The sequence below is a fragment of the Gigantopelta aegis genome, chromosome 8, assembly GCF_016097555.1.
Source record: "Gigantopelta aegis isolate Gae_Host chromosome 8, Gae_host_genome, whole genome shotgun sequence".
Taxonomy (NCBI): domain Eukaryota; kingdom Metazoa; phylum Mollusca; class Gastropoda; order Neomphalida; family Peltospiridae; genus Gigantopelta; species Gigantopelta aegis.
In genome coordinates, this window is record NC_054706.1 from 6,535,705 (window position 1) to 6,558,883 (window position 23,179).

General features: G+C 38.9%; 1 protein-coding gene across 1 annotated transcript in view; it reads right to left on the minus strand.

Moving 5' to 3' along the window:
* Positions 1-289: 289 nt before the first annotated feature.
* Positions 290-23,179, minus strand: part of LOC121378638 (cytochrome P450 4V2-like) — a 39,080-nt gene continuing 16,190 nt past the window's right edge. Inside the window, exons 10-12 of the mRNA XM_041506905.1 lie at positions 14,526-14,592; positions 6,519-6,698; positions 290-2,194 (exon numbers count right to left, since the gene is read on the minus strand). Coding sequence (XP_041362839.1) covers positions 2,019-2,194; positions 6,519-6,698; positions 14,526-14,592 — 423 coding nt within the window. The 3' untranslated portion in view covers positions 290-2,018. The remainder of the gene's footprint in view (positions 2,195-6,518; positions 6,699-14,525; positions 14,593-23,179) is intronic.

The following is a 23,179-nucleotide window of genomic DNA, read 5'->3' on the forward strand; positions in this document are numbered from 1 at the left end:
TACCGGTCATGGTGCACTGACTGGAACAAGAAATAGTCCAATTGGCCCACCGATGGGGATTGTTCCCAGACCGACCATGCATTAAAGCAAGTGCTTTATCACTGTCCTACCCCCACACTGATTAATTAATAATCGGCTGATTTGGATGTTAAACATTTGGTAATTTTTACACTATACTATAATTCTTTGTTTTGAAAAATAATAATAGCCATAACGATAGTTTACTATGTCACCATAAAAACAAAATCTTTCCATGATATTGCATCACCACATGAAACAAAAACAAATATAGCAGTATAAATTTATTTCAATAAAAATTATCGTAAACATGTAGAGAATATAAATATGCAATAAATGTTTTAAAAAAATCATAAACAATTACAAATTAAGATGGCACTAAATACCTGTTATGTTTATAATATTTTACATCATCATTAATTCTAGTCCTGTTATCTCAGATAATATCGGTAGATAATCTATTCTAGATGTAATGGTAACAATGCTATACCTCTATATTTCTAAACTCAGTACAGTAGAACAAAATGATACACAGTTCTAAAACAGTAAATATATACATTCTGAATAATATATTAAATATTTGTAGACAAAACAATTATTATTGGGCTTGGTGAATTTTAACTTTTTACTTGCAATTTTAGTTTAAAAAACAACAATAATAATAATAATAATAATAATAATATAATAAAATTTAAATAAAAAAGAAAGAATGAAAGAAAAAAAGAAAGAAAATTAAAAAAATTTTCATGCATTTCAGATATTGAAACATACCCAAAATACTCAGCACTATATTTATTTATTTTTGGTCAAGCAATATCTTTGGTGCACTTATGACATGTAGTGTATTAAAGTTCATTACTATCAACAAAACATTAATCCGTTACACACTTTGTTTCATTTCAGAAAAGTTAACAATAACTTTTTCTAAAACACCGAATCTACCTTACAGAAATTCACCGGAAATAGATCTCAATCAGTTGGACGTTTTCAGCTTCCTTTCAAAAACTATTCTCACTGGTAAAATATATCAAATCTGTCTCAATTGAGTTGGCACATTTTTCATTTTCTTTCAATAAGCTTGAAAATAGGGTGGTAGCAATTCCCAGTGGTATGTATAGCCATACATGTTTGCAATAAAGTCAAAACGTGTACTACTGAATGCTAATCCCTCCCTCTCTTCCTTTCCCCAGTGTTGATTTCACCTCCCCTTCCCTCTCTTCCCTTTCCCATTCTGGACTGGTATAAGAAACTGGAAGAGTGCTAACGGTCCACTGGTTAGTATGGCACAATACTTACCTGACAACCCACGCTACGCCACTCCATATACTGAACCCCAAAAGAAACAGTCAATTAAAAAGTTGAATTGTTTTGTTTAACAACACCACTAGAGCACATTGATTAATTAATCATGTCAAACATTTGGTAATTCTGAGATGTAGTCATCAGATGAAATCTGCTATATTTTGCCTAACGCAGCAAGGGATATTTCATATGCACTTTCCCACAGACAGGATAGCACATACCACAGCCTTTGACCAGTTGTGGTGCACTGGTCGGAACAAGAAAAAAGAAAAAAAGTTGAATGGATCCACCTATGCGGTTTGATCCGGTGAAACAATATGGATTATGGTTATTTTGTAATTAAATAGGTTTACTATATTATAATTGCCAATGCTGTGAAATGATCAACAGTACATAAACCTGTAATTCTCTTAAACCTCATTATATGTTAATGATTTAATCCAGTCTTAAAAAATGAAAATTACATAAATTTAGCATTTCTTTTTTTTTCGTGTTCTTACTGTGTAAACACCAACTATAACTATGCATAGTAAAGGACATTTTACATGTATGAAAAATCTTGAAACATGTACAAAGAGTATACAAATTTGTGATACAAAACAAATTTCTGGGGGTTTTCACATATACATACATGTAATTCCGTACAGGTTGCGGATCACATGATCCCTGATAAAACCGGTAAAACACATGAAATCCTGTCAGTTGGACGTTTGTAATTTTCTTTCAGTAAGCTTGACAATAATTCCATTCTCCGGCCGCAGGATCAGCTCAAACTGCGGTCTCAACTCATCTTGAGTCTGCACGGACTCAACATGGAACTTGCGCAAAATGGATGACAAGACAATCTTTTCCTCCATCAAGGCAAACTTCTGACCTGGTAAAAAAAATAAAAACTTTAAAGGTCAACTTTATAAAGTAAAGCTAAAACCAGACCAAAAATGTTTTGCCAAGTTGTAGTCAAATATCAGGAATGACATTACATGTGTTTTCATTTCCAACAAGCTAGTCTGACTATATATTGATTTTATATTTTCAACAAGCTAGTCTGACTATATATTGATTTTATATTTCCAACAAGCTAGTCTGACTATATATTGATTTTATATTTTCAACAAGCTAGTCTGACTATATATTGATTTTATATTTCCAACAAGCTAGTCTGACTATATATTGATTTTATATTTCCAACAAGCTAGTCTGACTATATATTGATTTTATATTTCCAACAAGCTAGTCTGACTATATATTGATTTTATATTTCCAACAAGCTAGTCTGACTATATATTGATTTTATATTTTAAATGTCAGTTACCAAGGAGCTGTACTTTATAAAAGAGGTAATCTCTTGATATTGTGACACTTTTCAAATAATTTATTCTGAGATAATAATGGCCTTGGCATGCATGTAATAGTGCAAGGTGCATAACAAATGTATGAACAAAATAATACATTTATAGAATATCGTATTTGGTTTCTTACTGTTCTCTTGATAAGCTTGACAATGTGGAAGTTTGTATAAAAAAATAACAATTAAAAAAAGAAAAACACATTTACTGGATCAGGGTTGAAAATTAGCAGTCGCCCCTGGTCGCCCATGGCAACCTTTATTGGCTATGGCCGATTAAGAATTGTACAAAGTTAGTCCGTTAGGGTCTGGCGAGTATGGTACCAGTTAAAAAACAAAGACAGTGAAACTGAATCGAATGTGACAAAACACATCGCATCTATGTTGGTGTGAACTACAGCAGCAGAAGACCTAGAACATGCTCTATATTTTAACAGTGCCAGATTCAGTTTCTGTGGCTTTGAGCCGGATCTTCTAAAAGTAGAGCTCAAAATGTATTGTAGACATTGCATGTATTTTTTGAAGTTGTCAGCTTATTAGAATGGATTGCATACACCATAATTATCTAGTAGAGCTACATGTATTACTTGATAATTGTTATGGTAAAAAGGAATCATATTTAATTAGCTTACATTATTCTGGGACAAAATCAAAATCTATCTTGTAGTTTTAACTCACACTAACGTGAGCGCATGCACATATATACAAATAGCAATGACCTTTTCCATTACTACAGCCCTATGTTTATTCCAAAGGTCAGTTAACTCATTGTCGTTATCGATATTGTTTTAAATTTAAGCGATTTGCATTAAATAAGAACATATCGGATCTAAGTCTTGACACCAAGACTTACATAATGACATAACTGTCCAACTAAAATGTATTTTATTGCATAAAAAAAATAACAGGATACAAGTTGACCAGGGTAAGAGACCCTTTACTAGTTATAGGTATTATGATATTGTACTCGGCAATTGTTTTCAAAGCACATTTTACATACAACTTTAACATGAATATTGATTAAGAAATGCATAAAGAAAAGGAGGCATGTCTAGTATGAAGTCAGCCAATAGTAATGTTATTGACATTCATCCTTCAGACATGGACTTGCTGGCAACACAGGCCAAGCTTATCTCAGACTGGATCCTGCCAGACCAACCAGATGTGGCCACATAACCAACAGACAGATTTATCAAGACGACGACTGCCCATTTAGTGATGCTTGTGTACTCAATCAAACAAGTCATGTGTGTGTACTCAATCAAACAAGTCATGTGTGTGTACTCAATCAAACAAGTCATGCGTGTGTACTCAATCAAACAAGTCATGCGTGTGTACTCAATTAAACAAAGAAAGAAAGAAGTGTTTTATTTAACGACGCACTCAACACATTTTATTTACGGTTATATGGCGTCAGACATATGGTTAAGGACCACACAGATTTTTTTAGAGGAAACCTGCTGTCACCACATAGGCTACTCTTTTACGACAGGCAGCAAGGGATCTTTTATTTGCGCTTCCCACAAGCAGGATAGCACAAACCATGGCCTTTGTTGAACCAGTTATGGATCACTGGTCAGTGCAAGTGGTTTACACCTACCCATTGAGCCTTGCGGAGCACTCACTCAGGGTTTGGAGTCGGTATCTGGATTAAAAATTCCATGCCTCGACTGGGATCCGAACCCAGTACCTACCAGCCTGTAGACCAATGGCCTGCCATGACGCCACCGAGGCCGGTTAATTAAACAAGTCATGTTTGTGTACTCAAACAAGTCATGCTTGTGTACTCAACAAAACAAGTCATGCTTGTGTACTCAATCAAACAAGTCATGCTTGTGTACTCAATAAACAAGTAATACTTGTGTACTCAATAAAACAAGTCATGCTTGTGTACTCAACAAAACAAGTCATGCTTGTGTACTCAATAAACAAGTAATACTTGTGTACTCAATAAAACAAGTCATGCTTGTGTACTCAATAAAACAAGTCATGCTTGTGTACTCAATCAAACAAGTCATGCTTGTGTACTCAACAAAACAAGTCATGCTTGTGTACTCAATAAACAAGTAATACTTGTGTACTCAATAAAACAAGTCATGCTTGTGTACTCAATAAAACAAGTCATGCTTGTGTACTCAATCAAACAAGTCATGCTTGTGTACTCAACAAAACAAGTCATGCTTGTGTACTCAATAAAACAAGTCATGCTTGTGTACTCATTAAAACTAGTCATGCCAATGTATGCAATAAAACAAGTCATGCCAATGTATTCAATAAAACAAGTCATGCCAATGTATTCAATAAAACAAGTCATGCCAATGTATTCAATAAAACAAGTCATGCCAATGTATTCAATAAAACAAGTCATGCCAATGTATTCAATAAAACAAGTCATGCCAATGTATTCAATATAACAAGTCATGCCATTGTATTCAATAAAACTAGTCATGCTTGTGTACTCATTAAAACTAGTCATGCCAATGTATTCAATAAAACAAGTCATGCCAATGTATTCAATATAACAAGTCATGCCAATGTATTCAATATAACAAGTCATGCCATTGTATGCAATAAAACAAGTCATGCTTGTGTACTCATTAAAACTAGTCATGCCATTGTATTCAATAAAACAAGTCATGCTTGTGTACTCATTAAAACTAGTCATGCCAATGTATGCAATAAAACTAGTCATGCCATTGTATTCAATAAAACTAGTCATGCCAATGTATTCAATAAAACAAGTCATGCCAATGTATTCAATAAAACAAGTCATGCCAATGTATTCAATAAAACAAGTCATGCTTGTGTACTCATTAAAACTAGTCATGCCAATGTATGCAATAAAACTAGTCATGCCAATGTATTCAATAAAACTAGTCATGCCAATGTATTCAATAAAACTAGTCATGCCAATGTATTCAATAAAACAAGTCATGCCAATGTATACAATAAAACTAGTCATGCCAATGTATTCAATAAAACAAGTCATGCCAATGTATTCAATAAAACAAGTCATGCCAATGTATACAATAAAACAAGTCATGCCAATGCATACAATAAAACAAGTCATGCCAATGTATTCAATAAAACTAGTCATGCCAATGTATACAATAAAACAAGTCATGCCAATGTATACAATAAAACTAGTCATGCCAATGTATTCAATAAAACAAGTCATGCCAATGTATTCAATAAAACAAGTCATGCCAATGTATACAATAAAACAAGTCATGCCAATGCATACAATAAAACAAGTCATGCCAATGTATTCAATAAAACTAGTCATGCCAATGTATACAATAAAACAAGTCATGCCAATGTATTCAATAAAACAAGTCATGCCAATGTATTCAATAAAACAAGTCATGCCAATGTATACAATAAAACAAGTCATGCCAATGCATACAATAAAACAAGTCATGCCAATGCATACAATAAAACAAGTCATGCCAATGTATTCAATAAAACAAGTGTTTCTAGAAACATTTGAATAGAAGTCAGTCAGTGATTAAAACGACATGCAAAAGCATTGTTAATCAATACTCTCATCTTCTAAACCCTTCCCTTCATCCTCCTACAGGAACAAAATTAACAAACATGTCTTCATTATAGTTTTGTTACATGTACAAAGTTGTCTTAACCTATAGTTTGGTTTTAAGATGAGTAAGTTGTCCTTGTCTATAGTTCTGTTTCAAGATTAACAAATTAGTCTTTATCTATAGCTTTGTTGTAAGATTAACAAAAGTTTTGCTGTAAGACTAATAAATGTGTCTTTATCCATAGTTTTGTTTTAAGACTAATAAAATTATCTTTATCTAAGGTTTTTGTTTTAAGATAAACAAAGCAGTCTTACCGATACAGTTTCTCATACCAGCGGAGAATGGTACATAGGCGTATGGATGTCTGCCCACGCTGTTCTCTGGGCTAAACCGATCTGGATCAAAGACATCAGGGTCAGGGAAGAAATCCGCATTACGATGTAGAGCAGGCAAAAAAACAGCCACAGCAGTTCCCACGGGCAATTTGACCTTTCCTGAAAGTAAAACAAAACTACAGCAGTTCCCATGGCCAGTTTGACCTTTCCTGGAAATAAAACAAAACTATAGCAGTTCCCATGGCCAGTTTGACCTTTCCTGGAAATAAAACAAAACTATAGCAGTTCCCACGGCCAGTTTGACCTTTCCTGGAAATAAAACAAAACTACAGCAGTTCCCACGGGCAATTGGACCTTTCCTGGAAAATAAAACAAAACTACAGCAGTTCCCACGGCAATTGGACCTTTCCTGGAAATAAAACAAAACTACAGCAGTTCCCACAGGCAATTTGACCTTTCCTACAAACAAAAGTTAGATAAAGCCATACCCACAGACAATTTACTATAAACAAAACACAGGTACAGTTGCCTACACGTAGTTCCCATGTATCAAATGACCTTTTCTACAAACAAACAAAAACCCATAATTACACTGGGCAATTTGACTGTGCTTATATATATTTTTTTTTAAACTACATGCTTGTCAATTTAACATGTTCTATAAAAATATATTTTTTAAATATATCAGTTACCATGGGCAGCAGAAAAATTACAGAAAAACTACTAATTTAAATTATTACCTATGTGGTTAAAAATATTTTGGTAAATATTAAAGTGACATGTCCCACTAGAACGCTGAGTGGGATGTAACACTTCAACGTCACATGATGATGTCACTGATTGGCACACTACAACCCTACAGGAATGTCAACCAAACAAGTTGAGTGAAATAAATTAAGATCGATTATATATGAAACTCTCTACCATTTAGTATCATGTTTATGGCCCTCGTGAAATAATTTTCATTGACAAGTGAAAGTTATTTCACTCGGGACATAAACATGATACTAAATGGAAGCTTGTTTAATATCCTACAAGAACAATTTTAGTCTTCTTATAGTATATTTAAACACAATTATGGCAGTCATCATGGGCAATTTGACCTTTCCTATAAACACAATTACAACGGTTGCCACAAGCAATGTAATATTTTTTAACAAACAAACGTGTAACGAATATGCTCCTATACCTAGATCCACATACTCTGTTATACCAAACTCTTACATATCTTCAAAAATGCTTGTTGTTAACTTACACATCACAGAAAAATCAATTTCAGGTTAACTCATATGTCACAGAGTGATCTATTTTAATTGTGCTTTCTTTCACTGGATAGTATGGATGTCGTGACCTGGTCATCACCAAGGAGAAGCCAGTTATATGTCTTTAAATTGTTGTTACATGTTATAAAAAAAATTATAGATACATTACCTGTCCTCAAACAAGTGCACCTCCCCCCCACGCAAGTGGTCTGGTCCGAACATCCCAACAGCCAATGGGATGGCCTAAATTCTTCTACTGCATACTGCTCTCTAGTTCCGGTCACATGACTGTAACTTCCTTCTTTTTCCCTGAGCGCATCGCATGGAGAACAGGAAGCGGGGAGGCCCGGGTGGGATGAATCTTGAGGACAGGTAATGTATCTATAAAAGAGAAAACACTCAAGTTTTCTCCATTTCTATAGACATTACCTGTCCTCAAACAAGTGCAGCATTCAACAGATGGTGGTGGGTGCCGAGATCCATAGATGCTTGTGATAACTCCCCAACCGGAAAGAGGCTGACTAGTGGAAGAATAAGGCCAACCTTGGTAAGCCCTCATCTTAGGGATGCCCATCACAGACCAATGCAGGTGATGTTAGTAACAACAACCAGAATGGTGGCATCCGTCAGCAGTGGCAGGTACGGCTCCTAGAACACATGGACCAGGAGGCGGAAGCCACATCTCATGCTGGTTCTGACAGGGTGGGAAGACGTAGCCACCAGGGATGCAGGTGTTAGGTAACCCTCACGTATTGAAGTGTTATAGTTTTTCAATAACAAGCGACAACCTAATGAGGTGCATCCGTCAGAACATTGAACAGAACAAGCCCCCCGAGTGTTTTCTGTCTAGTACACCACAGAACTGTTAGTTCAATAACGACAACAAATAACCACATGCAGTGCAGGGTAAAGGTTATCGAGACAAAAGTTCCGGCACCAGTGCGTGAACTGTGCAAAAGAACAAAAGTCTAAGCAATCCTCACCTGTCGATTCGGTGGACATCTCGGTATACAGCCCAGAATCAGACAGACATCAACGGCGACGAGGACGGCTTGTATTCAACAGTCTGTGCAGCAACAACCGGACCCAGATGATGGAACCCCTCAACGTCTTCTGTGGAAACATCCCTCAGATAATAGTTGGCGAAGATGGAGTCCGTAGCCCAGAAACAGCCAGTGATGATGTGCTGAATGGATGTGTTGCAGTGCAGGGACATCGTGGCAGCCAAGGCACGGAGTTCATGCGGATTGGAAGCAGACGGAGCAGGTAAACCCTCCTTCTGATAGGCGGTCAGGATAGACGACCGGATCCAGGTGGCCACCGTGTTCTTGGTAATATCCCTCAACCGACTCTGGTTACAGGAGAGGAAGTCTTTTGCGATGTTGTCGAAAAGATCTGGTCCTCTCGATGTACTGGTGCAGGGCTCTAACAGGGCACAACGCCAAGTCCTCAACGTCCGCCGGACCAACGATAGAGGAGAGGGCCTGCACAACATACGAGCGAGGCGCTTGGTCTGGTAACTGATTCTTTGCAACAAAGTTCATGAGTAACCGCAAGTTGACTGCACGCCGATCTCGGTGAAAACGTACCAAGTCTACATCAAGAGCATGAAGTTCTGAGACACGAGCAGCCGTGGCGAAACCGAGTAAAAACACCGTCTTCCGTGTCAAATCTTGCAGGGAAGAGGACTCGATCGGCTCATAAGGTGCGGTCGATAACGCTCGTAACACCAGATTCAGGTCCCATCTTGGTGGCCGAAACCGGTGTACTTGATCTTCAAGGCGAAACCCTTTGATCATCTTATGGATCTCAGGAATACCCGATAACTTTGTTCCAGTAGTGACATCACGAACAGTAGCGATGACCGAAACGTACCCAGCGATGGTAGACCCCTTCAATCGTAAAGTGGTCCGCAGATACAGCAAAAAATCAGCAAGACGAGGTATCTGGATTGTCTGAGGTTTGAGTTTTTGCCGGACACACCATCGGTGAAAGCAAAGCCATCTGACGTTGTAAGCCGCAGTAGTAGATGATCTGTGCGGTTTCAAAATGGCCGCCGTAGACTGTGAAGAAAAACCTTTCTTCCTCAAACTCTTGGAGATAAAGTCCACAACTGCGGACGTGGATGGTATAGTCTTGACGTGGGATGCAGCAACAGATGATCCCAGTCTGGCAGCGGTAAAGGATGTGGATCGGCAAGATGTATTAGATCTGGATACCACATCCTGGATGGCCACATCGGAGCAATGAGCAACAGGCGACAATGGTACAGCTGAAACCTCTGAAGCACCCTTGGAAGGAGGATTGGTGGAGGAAAAGCGTACGCGTCCATCTGTTCCCAGCTGATGGCCAATGCGTCGAGATCCAGAGCTTCGGGATCCGGCACCGGAGACACGTAAACCCTCAGCTGATGGTTGAATCGTGTGGCGAAAAGATCGATGTTTGGTGTCCAAAGTCTGTCGCACACCCATTGAAACGCTTCCGGATGGAGCATCCACTCTGTCGGCTGTGGAGACGACGGCCGGGACAATGTGTCGGCTAGTACATTGGAAACCCCTGGAATATGACGAGCCCGAAGTTGCAATGGAATTTCGTCGACCAGCTTGTACAGACTATAAGTCAACTGCAGCAGACTGCTGGAGTGAGTTCCGCCCTGACGATTGATGTAAGCCGCCGCGGTCGTACTGTCTGTGGCCACCACGAGAGAGGCTTCCGTCAACATCTGTCGCCAATGAAGGATAGCGTAGTAGACTGCCAACAACTCTAACAGGTTGATGTGGAGTCCGAGTTCGCCGGGAGACCACAGCCCTGAAGTAGTCTGGTTGCTTAGATGGGCTCCCCAACCTTCCAGTGACGCGTCGACGAACAGGTGATGAGTGGCTATGAAGGCCCGCATAGAGACACCTTCTAAGACGTTCGATCGGAGCTGCCACCACTGCAGGCTGGAGCGTAGATCGTCCGGGAGTGAGATGATCAAGTCCGGATTGTTGAAACGAACAAACGGGTTGAGAAACATCTGCAAGCGCCGCAACTGGAGACGACCTCTGAGTGTCAAATCCTGGGCGGAAGTGAGGAGACCCAGGAGACTCTGCCAACCGTGGAAGGTCATTGGAGCGGTGAGGGCTATGGCAATCATGGTCTGGATCTTCTCCCAACGGTCTAAAGGAACTTGAACGAGGCCCAGGTCGGGTCGAAGCCAAGCGCCTATGAACTGTAGAGACTGCGTGGGAGCCAGTCGAGATTTCTCGATGTTGATAATCCAACCCAGCTGCTTGAGAAAGTCCATGATGAAGGCAACATGTGCAGTCAGCCCTGTCTTGCTGTGACACCTCATCAGGCAATCGTCGAGGTATGGGTAAAAGGATATACCTCTGCGATGCAGGAAGCGTGACATCGGAGTCGTGATTCTGGTGAACAGCCATGGCGCTATGGATATCCCAAAGGGCAGGACTGTCCATTCGTAATGCCGACCCTGTAGCACAAACCACAGGTAGTGATGGAAATCGGCATGCATCGGAACGTGCAGGTAGGCGTCCTTGAGATCTAGCGAGGCAAGCCAATCCCCCGGTCTGATCACGGCTATGACATCTCGCAACGTTAACATCTTGAAGGTCGGAGGAGGAGACAGGTAGTGGTCGTTGAAGACCGCCAAGTTGTGAATCAATCGCAGCTCCGGAGAATCTTTCTTTGGTACGAGAAAGATGTCCGAGTAAAAGCCGGGTGTTAAGTGTACTTCCGAAATGCTGCGAACGGCTCCCTTCTCCACCAGCTTGTTGACGGCCTCCTGTAGAACCTTGACTTGCGCGACGGAATGCCGCGGTTCTCGAGGTGAAGTGGTCAATGGAGGGATGGCAGACAATTGCAGACGATACCCTGTCTTCAAGATCGATGTGACAAACGGATCTTGGCAAAGTGTCTGCCAGTTTCGCCAATAACGGCGAAGTCGACTTCCGACCATGGATCTTCCGACCGGTGTGGTACACACCGGAAGCGTCAAAACCGAATCGTTGTTCTGGTTCAAAATCAGGGGCGGGCGTAGGTTGAAGCAATCTGAGCAGTCCACGATCTGTTGGCTGGCGTCAACGTCGACCAGGCTTCCCCTGGGTCCGAGCTGGCGGACCGGATGGTCGTCTGACCGGAAACCGTCGAGAAGGTTGACCTCGAAAGGAACCTCTCCAGCGCTTAGATGGTGGTTGTGGTGTGAATGTAGACTTTCGCTTCGTGGATTCCAACGTCGAAATAAGTTGCAACGCTTTGACAGTTGCTGTCGACTGTTGGTCCTTATCATTGGCCTTCACCACCTCAGAAACTTTGCCTGCAAACAGCTTCGTTGCGGACCACGGTTGAGCTAACAGCTCCTTCTTATGCTGGAAATCCAAAGTGGATTTTTTCAGATAAGCCTGGCGACGGTATTGCATCAACATCGAGGACATCGAAGTCACCGAAGACGTCAGGAAAGCTAGCATCTGCGCCGATTGCTGAAACAGCGCGTAGCACCGTGCATCTTTTGCCTGGGTGGCCATCGTCGCAAGGAAAACGTCCAAGTAAGATAACACAAACAAGCAACGTCTCTGGGCAGTATCCATGGCTTGTACTTGTTTGTCCGTCAAATCCACGGTTGACGACTTCCCAAGACGGTGAACATCTTCATCCAAAGACGGAGCTACATCTGTAAAGGGCATGTCAAACACCGGATACATACGGTGACCCCAAGACGGGAAGGCGACGAAAGACGCTGTGTCTTTAAAAGTGCGGTCTAAATATGTCGCCACCTCGGATACGAGTGTACCGGCTGCCAAGGAACGGATCACCACATCTTCCGGAGGGACATCAGTCGCTATCATCGGTGTCGGTCCCTTCTTGGACGGCGTTGGTGGATGTGGCAAGGACGGCAACATGTCATAGACGGCCGCCAAGCAATCCCTCATATTCATATGGTCAGGAGATTCAGTCTCATCAATGATGGAAACCGCTGTAGGCGCTGCATCTCCAAAGTCTCGAAGCACTCGAGCACAGGCTAATCGATCCGCCGAAACAGAAGTCACTGGTGAACCGGACCGTGGACGGTCCCGTCGAGAACTCTCTGAAGCCTCAATAGAAGGTCTGCGCTGCCGATCCACGGAACCCGTAGGGAGACGTGCAGGTCGTGGGGAACGGCTACGAGCCCGGCTCCGGTCCCAGCTCCGGTCCCGGCTCCGCTGCGCCGAAGATGACTTCCCCGCTGAAGATCGGTGATCCTTGGAGGCCGTGGAACGTCTAACTGATTGAGTAGGCTTGTCAGAGGGCTGTCATCTGAAGTCTTGCGTCCTGGAGCCACACCCCCCGAAGAGGGGACTTGAACCGGACCTGGCCCCAAACCCGCCGGTTCTGGTAAGGCCGCCATTGACGCCATAGTCTCTTTCAGCATAGTGGGTAGCATCGAACGTAATACATCTGCTACGGAGTCCGCAATTGACGGCGAAGATTCCACTTTCTTGGCTCTCGCCGACACCACCTTCAAGTAAGCCGCGAACTCGACAGTAGACAGGCCCGAACACAGGTCGCATCTCGAAGAGAGGCTACAAGGAACACGGCAACCCGGACATAATTCATGAGGGTCGCCGCCTGCAGTGAACTTCTTACAGCGTAGGCACGCTCGTACCTGTCGCTGAACATTAACATCTGACATGATAATAAGTTTTCAATCTGTGAAAGAGAAAGAAAAGAATCCATGACACAAACACAAAGCCGGTCAACAAAGACGCCATTTTGCAAATGGCGTCCGACACGACAACCGGCAATATAACAACATTTCATGTAATTAACACTTGGCAAGTCAAGCGAAATACGCGAAAAACATACGAAAGCTAACGAAAGCTAACGAAATAAGGTGAAAAAACATTCCACCCAACACAAAGCCAGTCAATACAGACGCCATTTTGCAAATGGCGTCCGACACGACAACCGGCAATATAACAACATTTCATGTAAATAAACGCTTGGAAAGTCAAGCGAAATACGCGAAAAGAAACATACGAAAGCTAACGAAAGCTAACGAAAATTAAGGTGAAAAACATTTCACCCAAACACGAATACAAAACCAAAGGTCTTATAAAAAAAGTTGACTCCAAACAGAGCCAAACAAAAGACGTCCAGACCCTTTAGCGAAGAGAAAAAGAAGAAAGTTACAGTCATGTGACCGGAACTAGAGAGCAGTATGCAGTAGAAGAATTTAGGCCATCCCATTGGCTGTTGGGATGTTCGGACCAGACCACTTGCGTGGGGGGGAGGTGCACTTGTTTGAGGACAGGTAATGTCTATAGAAAAATGAATGATGTTCTCACCAATAGGTTTTATAAAAAACAATTCATACATGATTTACCGTATATTGCTGTGTATTAGCCGACTTTTGAAGTCTAGAAATACTTTCCAAAAGAAGAGAGTCGGCTTATACACGGCGGCAACAAATTGGAGCATAAAATTCCAATGGAAAATACTCCCGACCGTGACTTATAAATTTTGATCAGACCCTTAGCCTTTCACAGATTATGTAACAATAATTTGTGCACAGTATAAATAAAACACCCCATCATGCAATATTATACAGTTTTTTTGTTCTGGAATGCATTATAAGTACCTAGATCCAAATCCTATGAGAGAGTTCTATCAAACAATGATATAAAGAAATTGTATATTTACCGCAGTACTATTAAATGAGAGTGTCGATAATTCACACCTCACTTACCTAGTTCCAAGTCCTGTGTAAGAGTCCTACCAAATGAAGGTACAGACGGGAACAAGCGAAGTGCTTCCTGCAAAAATGAGAAACCATGGTTACCAGTAATACAGGTGTCTGAAAATTGCAAATTTGCTTATGTTAGACAAAACCAAATGAAGGTAAACCATTTCTTACTTGCATATCCCAACATGACCCTGTAAATGATGTCCTAAAATTAATGTGCAAATGAAGGTAAACCATTTCATTCTTGCATATCCCAACATGACCCTGTAAATGATGTCCTAAAATTAATGTGCAAATGAAGGTAAACCATTTCATTCTTGCATATCCCAACATGACCCTGTAAATGATGTCCTAAAATTAATGTGCAAATGAAGGTAAACCATTTCTTTCTTGCATATCCCAACATGACCCTGTAAATGATGTCCTAAAATTAATGTGCAAATGAAGGTAAACCATTTCTTTCTTGCATATCCCAACATGACCCTGTAAATGATGTCCTAAAATTAATGTGCAAATGAAGGTAAACCATTTCTTTCTTGCATATCCCATCATGACTCTGTAAATGATGTCCTAAAACCAAATGAAGGTAATTTCTTTCTTGTGCAAATGATGTCCTAAAACCAAATGAAGGTAAACCATTTCTTTCTTGCATATCCCAACATGACTCTGTAAATGATGTCCTAAAACCAAATGAAGGTAAACCATTTCTTTCTTGCATATCCCAACATGACTCTGTAAATGATGTCCTAAAACCAAATGAAGGTAAACCATTTCTTTCTTGCATATCCCAACATGACTCTGTAAATGATGTCCTAAAACCAAATGAAGGTAAACCATTTCTTTCTTGCATATCCCAACATGACTCTGTAAATGATGTCCTAAAACCAAATGAAGGTAAACCATTTCTTTCTTGCATATCCCAACATGACCCTGTAAATGATGTCCTAAAATTAATGTGCAAATGAAGGTAAACCATTTCTTTCTTGCATATCCCAACATGACTCTGTAAATGATGTCCTAAAACCAAATGAAGGTAAACCATTTCTTTCTTGCATATCCCAACATGACTCTGTAAATGATGTCCTAAAACCAAATGAAGGTAAACCATTTCTTTCTTGCATATCCCAACATGACCCTGTAAATGATGTCCTAAAACCAAATGAAGGTAAACCATTTCTTTCTTGCATATCCCAACATGACTCTGTAAATGATGTCCTAAAACCAAATGAAGGTAAACCATTTCTTTCTTGCATATCCCAACATGACTCTGTAAATGATGTCCTAAAACCAAATGAAGGTAAACCATTTCTTTCTTGCATATCCCAACATGACTCTGTAAATGATGTCCTAAAACCAAATGAAGGTAAACCAAAAATGAAGGTAAACCATTTCTTTCTTGCATATCCCAACATGACTAAAACTGTAAATGATGTCCTAAAATGTAAATGATGTCAAATGAAGGTAAACCATTTCTTTCTTGCATATCCCAAATGATGTCCTAAAACATGACTCTGTAAATGATGTCCTAAAACCAAATGAAGGTAAACCATTTCTTTCTTGCATATCCCAACATGACTCTGTAAATGATGTCCTAAAACCAAATGAAGGTAAACCATTTCTTTCTTGCATATCCCAACATGACTCTGTAAATGATGTCCTAAAACCAAATGAAGGTAAACCATTTCTTTCTTGCATATCCCATCATGACTCTGTAAATGATGTCCTAAAACCAAATGAAGGTAAACCATTTCTTTCTTGCATATCCCAACATGACTCTGTAAATGATGTCCTAAAACCAAATGAAGGTAAACCATTTCTTTCTTGCATATCCCATCATGACTCTGTAAATGATGTCCTAAAACCAAATGAAGGTAAACCATTTCTTTCTTGCATATCCCATCATGACTCTGTAAATGATGTCCTAAAACCAAATGAAGGTAAACCATTTCTTTCTTGCATATCCCAACATGACTCTGTAAATGATGTCCTAAAACCAAATGAAGGTAAACCATTTCTTTCTTGCATATCCCAACATGACTCTGTAAATGATGTCCTAAAACCAAATGAAGGTAAACCATTTCTTTCTTGCATATCCCATCATGACTCTGTAAATGATGTCCTAAAACCAAATGAAGGTAAACCATTTCTTTCTTGCATATCCCAACATGACTCTGTAAATGATGTCCTAAAACCAAATGAAGGTAAACCATTTCTTTCTTGCATATCCCAATGACTCTGTAAATGATGTCCTAAAACCAAATGAAGGTAAACCATTTCTTTCTTGCATATCCCAACATGACTCTGTAAATGATGTCCTAAAACCAAATGAAGGTAAACCATTTCTTTCTTGCATATCCCAACATGACTCTGTAAATGATGTCCTAAAACCAAATGAAGGTAAACCATTTCTTTCTTGCATATCCCATCATGACTCTGTAAATGATGTCCTAAAACCAAATGAAGGTAAACCATTTCTTTCTTGCATATCCCAACATGACTCTGTAAATGATGTCCTAAAACCAAATGAAGGTAAACCATTTCTTTCTTGCATATCCCATCATGACTCTGTAAATGATGTCCTAAAACCAAATGAAGGTAAACCATTTCTTTCTTGCATATCCCATCATGACTCTGTAAATGATGTCCTAAAACCAAATGAAGGTAAACCATTTCTTTCTTGCATATCCCAACATGACTCTGTAAATGATGTCCTAAAACCAAATGAAGGTAAACCATTTCTTTCTTGCATATCCCATTGACTCTGTAAATGATGTCCTAAAACCAAATGAAGGTAAACCATTTCTTTCTTGCATATCCCATGACTCTGTAAATGATGTCCTAAAACCAAATGAAGGTAAACCATTTCTTTCTTGCATATCCCAACATGACTCTGTAAATGATGTCCTAAAACCAAATGAAGGTAAACCATTTCTTTCTTGCATATCCCAACATGACTCTGTAAATGATGTCCTAAAACCAAATGAAGGTGCATATCCCAACATGACTCTGTAAATGATGTCCTAAAACCAAATGAAGGTAAACCATTTCTTTCTTGCATATCCCAACATGACTCTGTAAATGATGTCCTAAAACCAAATGAAGGTAAACCATTTCTTTCTTGCATATCCCAACATGACTCTGTAAATGATGTCCTAAAACCAAATGAAGGTAAACCATTTCTTTCTTGCATATCCCAACATGACTCTGTAAATGATGTCCTAAAACCAAATGAAGGTAAACCATTTCTTTCTTGCATATCCCAACATGACTCTGTAAATGATGTCCTAAAAAATGAAGGTAAACCATTTCTTTCTTGCATATCCCAACATGACTCTGTAAATGATGTGCAAATGAAGGTAAACCATTTCTTTCTTGCATATCCCATCATGACTCTGTAAATGATGTCCTAAAACCAAATGAAGGTAAACCATTTCTTTCTTGCATATCCCAACATGACTCTGTAAATGATGTCCTAAAACCAAATGAAGGTAAACCATTTCTTTCTTGCATATCCCATCATGACTCTGTAAATGATGTCCTAAAACCAAATGAAGGTAAACCATTTCTTTCTTGCATATCCCAACATGACTCTGTAAATGATGTCCTAAAACCAAATGAAGGTAAACCATTTCTTTCTTGCATATCCCAACATGACTCTGTAAATGATGTCCTAAAACCAAATGAAGGTAAACCATTTCTTTCTTGCATATCCCATCATGACTCTGTAAATGATGTCCTAAAACCAAATGAAGGTAAACCATTTCTTTCTTGCATATCCCAACATGACTCTGTAAATGATGTCCTAAAACCAAATGAAGGTAAACCATTTCTTTCTTGCATATCCCAACATGACTCTGTAAATGATGTCCTAAAACCAAATGAAGGTAAACCATTTCTTTCTTGCATATCCCAACATGACTCTGTAAATGATGTCCTAAAACCAAATGAAGGTAAACCATTTCTTTCTTGCATATCCCATCATGACTCTGTAAATGATGTCCTAAAACCAAATGAAGGTAAACCATTTCTTTCTTGCATATCCCAACATGACTCTGTAAATGATGTCCTAAAACCAAATGAAGGTAAACCATTTCTTTCTTGCATATCCCAACATGACTCTGTAAATGATGTCCTAAAACCAAATGAAGGTAAACCATTTCTTTCTTGCATATCCCAACATGACTCTGTAAATGATGTCCTAAAACCAAATGAAGGTAAACCATTTCTTTCTTGCATATCCCAACATGACTCTGTAAATGATGTCCTAAAACCAAATGAAGGTAAACCATTTCTTTCTTGCATATCCCATCATGACTCTGTAAATGATGTCCTAAAACCAAATGAAGGTAAACCATTTCTTTCTTGCATATCCCATCATGACTCTGTAAATGATGTCCTAAAACCAAATGAAGGTAAACCATTTCTTTCTTGCATATCCCATCATGACTCTGTAAATGATGTCCTAAAACCAAATGAAGGTAAACCATTTCTTTCTTGCATATCCCATCATGACTCTGTAAATGATGTCCTAAAACCAAATGAAGGTAAACCATTTCTTTCTTGCATATCCCAACATGACTCTGTAAATGATGTCCTAAAACCAAATGAAGGTAAACCATTTCTTTCTTGCATATCCCAACATGACTCTGTAAATGATGTCCTAAAACCAAATGAAGGTAAACCATTTCTTTCTTGCATATCCCATCATGACTCTGTAAATGATGTCCTAAAACCAAATGAAGGTAAACCATTTCTTTCTTGCATATCCCATCATGACTCTGTAAATGATGTCCTAAAACCAAATGAAGGTAAACCATTTCTTTCTTGCATATCCCATCATGACTCTGTAAATGATGTCCTAAAACCAAATGAAGGTAAACCATTTCTTTCTTGCATATCCCATCATGACTCTGTAAATGATGTCCTAAAACCAAATGAAGGTAAACCATTTCTTTCTTGCATATCCCATCATGACTCTGTAAATGATGTCCTAAAACCAAATGAAGGTAAACCATTTCTTTCTTGCATATCCCAACATGACTCTGTAAATGATGTCCTAAAACCAAATGAAGGTAAACCATTTCTTTCTTGCATATCCCAACATGACTCTGTAAATGATGTCCTAAAACCAAATGAAGGTAAACCATTTCTTTCTTGCATATCCCAACATGACTCTGTAAATGATGTCCTAAAACCAAATGAAGGTAAACCATTTCTTTCTTGCATATCCCATCATGACTCTGTAAATGATGTCCTAAAACCAAATGAAGGTAAACCATTTCTTTCTTGCATATCCCAACATGACTCTGTAAATGATGTCCTAAAACCAAATGAAGGTAAACCATTTCTTTCTTGCATATCCCAACATGACTCTGTAAATGATGTCCTAAAACCAAATGAAGGTAAACCATTTCTTTCTTGCATATCCCATCATGACTCTGTAAATGATGTCCTAAAACCAAATGAAGGTAAACCATTTCTTTCTTGCATATCCCATCATGACTCTGTAAATGATGTCCTAAAACCAAATGAAGGTAAACCATTTCTTTCTTGCATATCCCAACATGACTCTGTAAATGATGTCCTAAAACCAAATGAAGGTAAACCATTTCTTTCTTGCATATCCCAACATGACTCTGTAAATGATGTCCTAAAACCAAATGAAGGTAAACCATTTCTTTCTTGCACATCCCATCATGACTCTGTAAATGATGTCCTAAAACCAAATGAAGGTAAACCATTTCTTTCTTGCACATCCCATCATGACTCTGTAAATGATGTCCTAAAACCAAATGAAGGTAAACCATTTCTTTCTTGCACATCCCATCATGACTCTGTAAATGATGTCCTAAAACCAAATGAAGGTAAACCATTTCTTTCTTGCACATCCCATCATGACTCTGTAAATGATGTCCTAAAACCAAATGAAGGTAAACCATTTCTTTCTTGCACATCCCATCATGACTCTGTAAATGATGTCCTAAAACCAAATGAAGGTAAACCATTTCTTTCTTGCACATCCCAACATGACTCTGTAAATGATGTCCTAAAACCAAATGAAGGTAAACCATTTCTTTCTTGCATATCCCAACATGACTCTGTAAATGATGTCCTAAAACCAAATGAAGGTAAACCATTTCTTTCTTGCATATCCCATCATGACTCTGTAAATGATGTCCTAAAACCAAATGAAGGTAAACCATTTCTTTCTTGCATATCCCATCATGACTCTGTAAATGATGTCCTAAAACCAAATGAAGGTAAACCATTTCTTTCTTGCATATCCCAACATGACTCTGTAAATGATGTCCTAAAACCAAATGAAGGTAAACCATTTCTTTCTTGCATATCCCATCATGACTCTGTAAATGATGTCCTAAAACCAAATGAAGGTAAACCATTTCTTTCTTGCATATCCCAACATGACTCTGTAAATGATGTCCTAAAACCAAATGAAGGTAAACCATTTCTTTCTTGCATATCCCATCATGACTCTGTAAATGATGTCCTAAAACCAAATGAAGGTAAACCATTTCTTTCTTGCATATCCCAACATGACTCTGTAAATGATGTCCTAAAACCAAATGAAGGTAAACCATTTCTTTCTTGCATATCCCATCATGACTCTGTAAATGATGTCCTAAAACCAAATGAAGGTAAACCATTTCTTTCTTGCATATCCCAACATGACTCTGTAAATGATGTCCTAAAACCAAATGAAGGTAAACCATTTCTTTCTTGCATATCCCATCATGACTCTGTAAATGATGTCCTAAAACCAAATGAAGGTAAACCATTTCTTTCTTGCATATCCCAACATGACTCTGTAAATGATGTCCTAAAACCAAATGAAGGTAAACCATTTCTTTCTTGCATATCCCATCATGACTCTGTAAATGATGTCCTAAAACCAAATGAAGGTAAACCATTTCTTTCTTGCATATCCCATCATGACTCTGTAAATGATGTCCTAAAACCAAATGAAGGTAAACCATTTCTTTCTTGCATATCCCATCATGACTCTGTAAATGATGTCCTAAAACCAAATGAAGGTAAACCATTTCTTTCTTGCATATCCCATCATGACTCTGTAAATGATGTCCTAAAACCAAATGAAGGTAAACCATTTCTTTCTTGCATATCCCAACATGACTCTGTAAATGATGTCCTAAAACCAAATGAAGGTAAACCATTTCTTTCTTGCATATCCCAACATGACTCTGTAAATGATGTCCTAAAACCAAATGAAGGTAAACCATTTCTTTCTTGCATATCCCAACATGACTCTGTAAATGATGTCCTAAAACCAAATGAAGGTAAACCATTTCTTTCTTGCATATCCCAACATGACTCTGTAAATGATGTCCTAAAACCAAATGAAGGTAAACCATTTCTTTCTTGCATATCCCATCATGACTCTGTAAATGATGTCCTAAAACCAAATGAAGGTAAACCATTTCTTTCTTGCATATCCCATCATGACTCTGTAAATGATGTCCTAAAACTCTGTAAAAACCAAATGAAGGTAAACCATTTCTTTCTTGCAATCCCATGACTCTGTAAATGATGTCCTAAAACCAAATGAAGGTAAACCATTTCTTTCTTGCATATCCCATCATGACTCTGTAAATGATGTCCTAAAACCAAATGAAGGTAAACCATTTCTTTCTTGCATATCCCAACATGACTCTGTAAATGATGTCCTAAAACCAAATGAAGGTAAACCATTTCTTTCTTGCATATCCCAACATGACCCTGTAAATGATGTCCTAAAATTAATGTGCAAATGAAGGTAAACCATTTCTTTCTTGCATATCCCAACATGACCCTGTAAATGATGTCCTAAAATTAATGTGCAAATGAAGGTAAACCATTTCATTCTTGCATATCCCAACATGACCCTGTAAATGATGTCCTAAAATTAATGTGCAAATGAGGGACAAGAAAAGTTCCATTAGTAGCAAGAGATCTTTTATATGTACACCATCCCACTGACAGAATAGCACATACCACGGCCTTTGATATACCAGTCGTGGTGCACTGGCTGGAATGAGACATAGCCTAATGGGTCCACCGACGGGGACTGATCCTAAACAGACTGTGCTTCAGGTGAGCGCTTTACCACAGAGGGAAGAAGGACACCCCTATACATATCTATTAGTGTACAACAGGGTACAGAGTGTCTAAAATTCACCTTTTTTTCGTGTCGATGTTAACTAGAAAGCTCTAATTATTTACTAGAGGTGTAACGATACACTAAAATATTCGGTGCACCAAACAGCAACCTGTATTGAGTTATATTCGTATTCGCGACTACTTAAATCGAATACACACGCATATTATAATGTAACTGCATGCCATATGCTTTTGCTTTGCCAGTCACGCTGTTTGAATTGAAAATCAACAGCAATTATTTTATGTCAAGCGCAGACATGTAGGCCTATTAAAAGCACCATGACAATTCATAGACTGTAATCCTACCATTGTTTCGCGAGTATAAAACTTGTATACGTAGAGGGTTTAGTTCAGATTTCATTTCCGCTGCCTTCGCAGTGTTTGCACGAAAATGAGGTTAACATTCTTGAACTTTCTGTGGCATACCAGAGTTCGACAAATCCGCTAGCCCGACGCCCATGGCTAGTGGTTTTTAAGTTCGG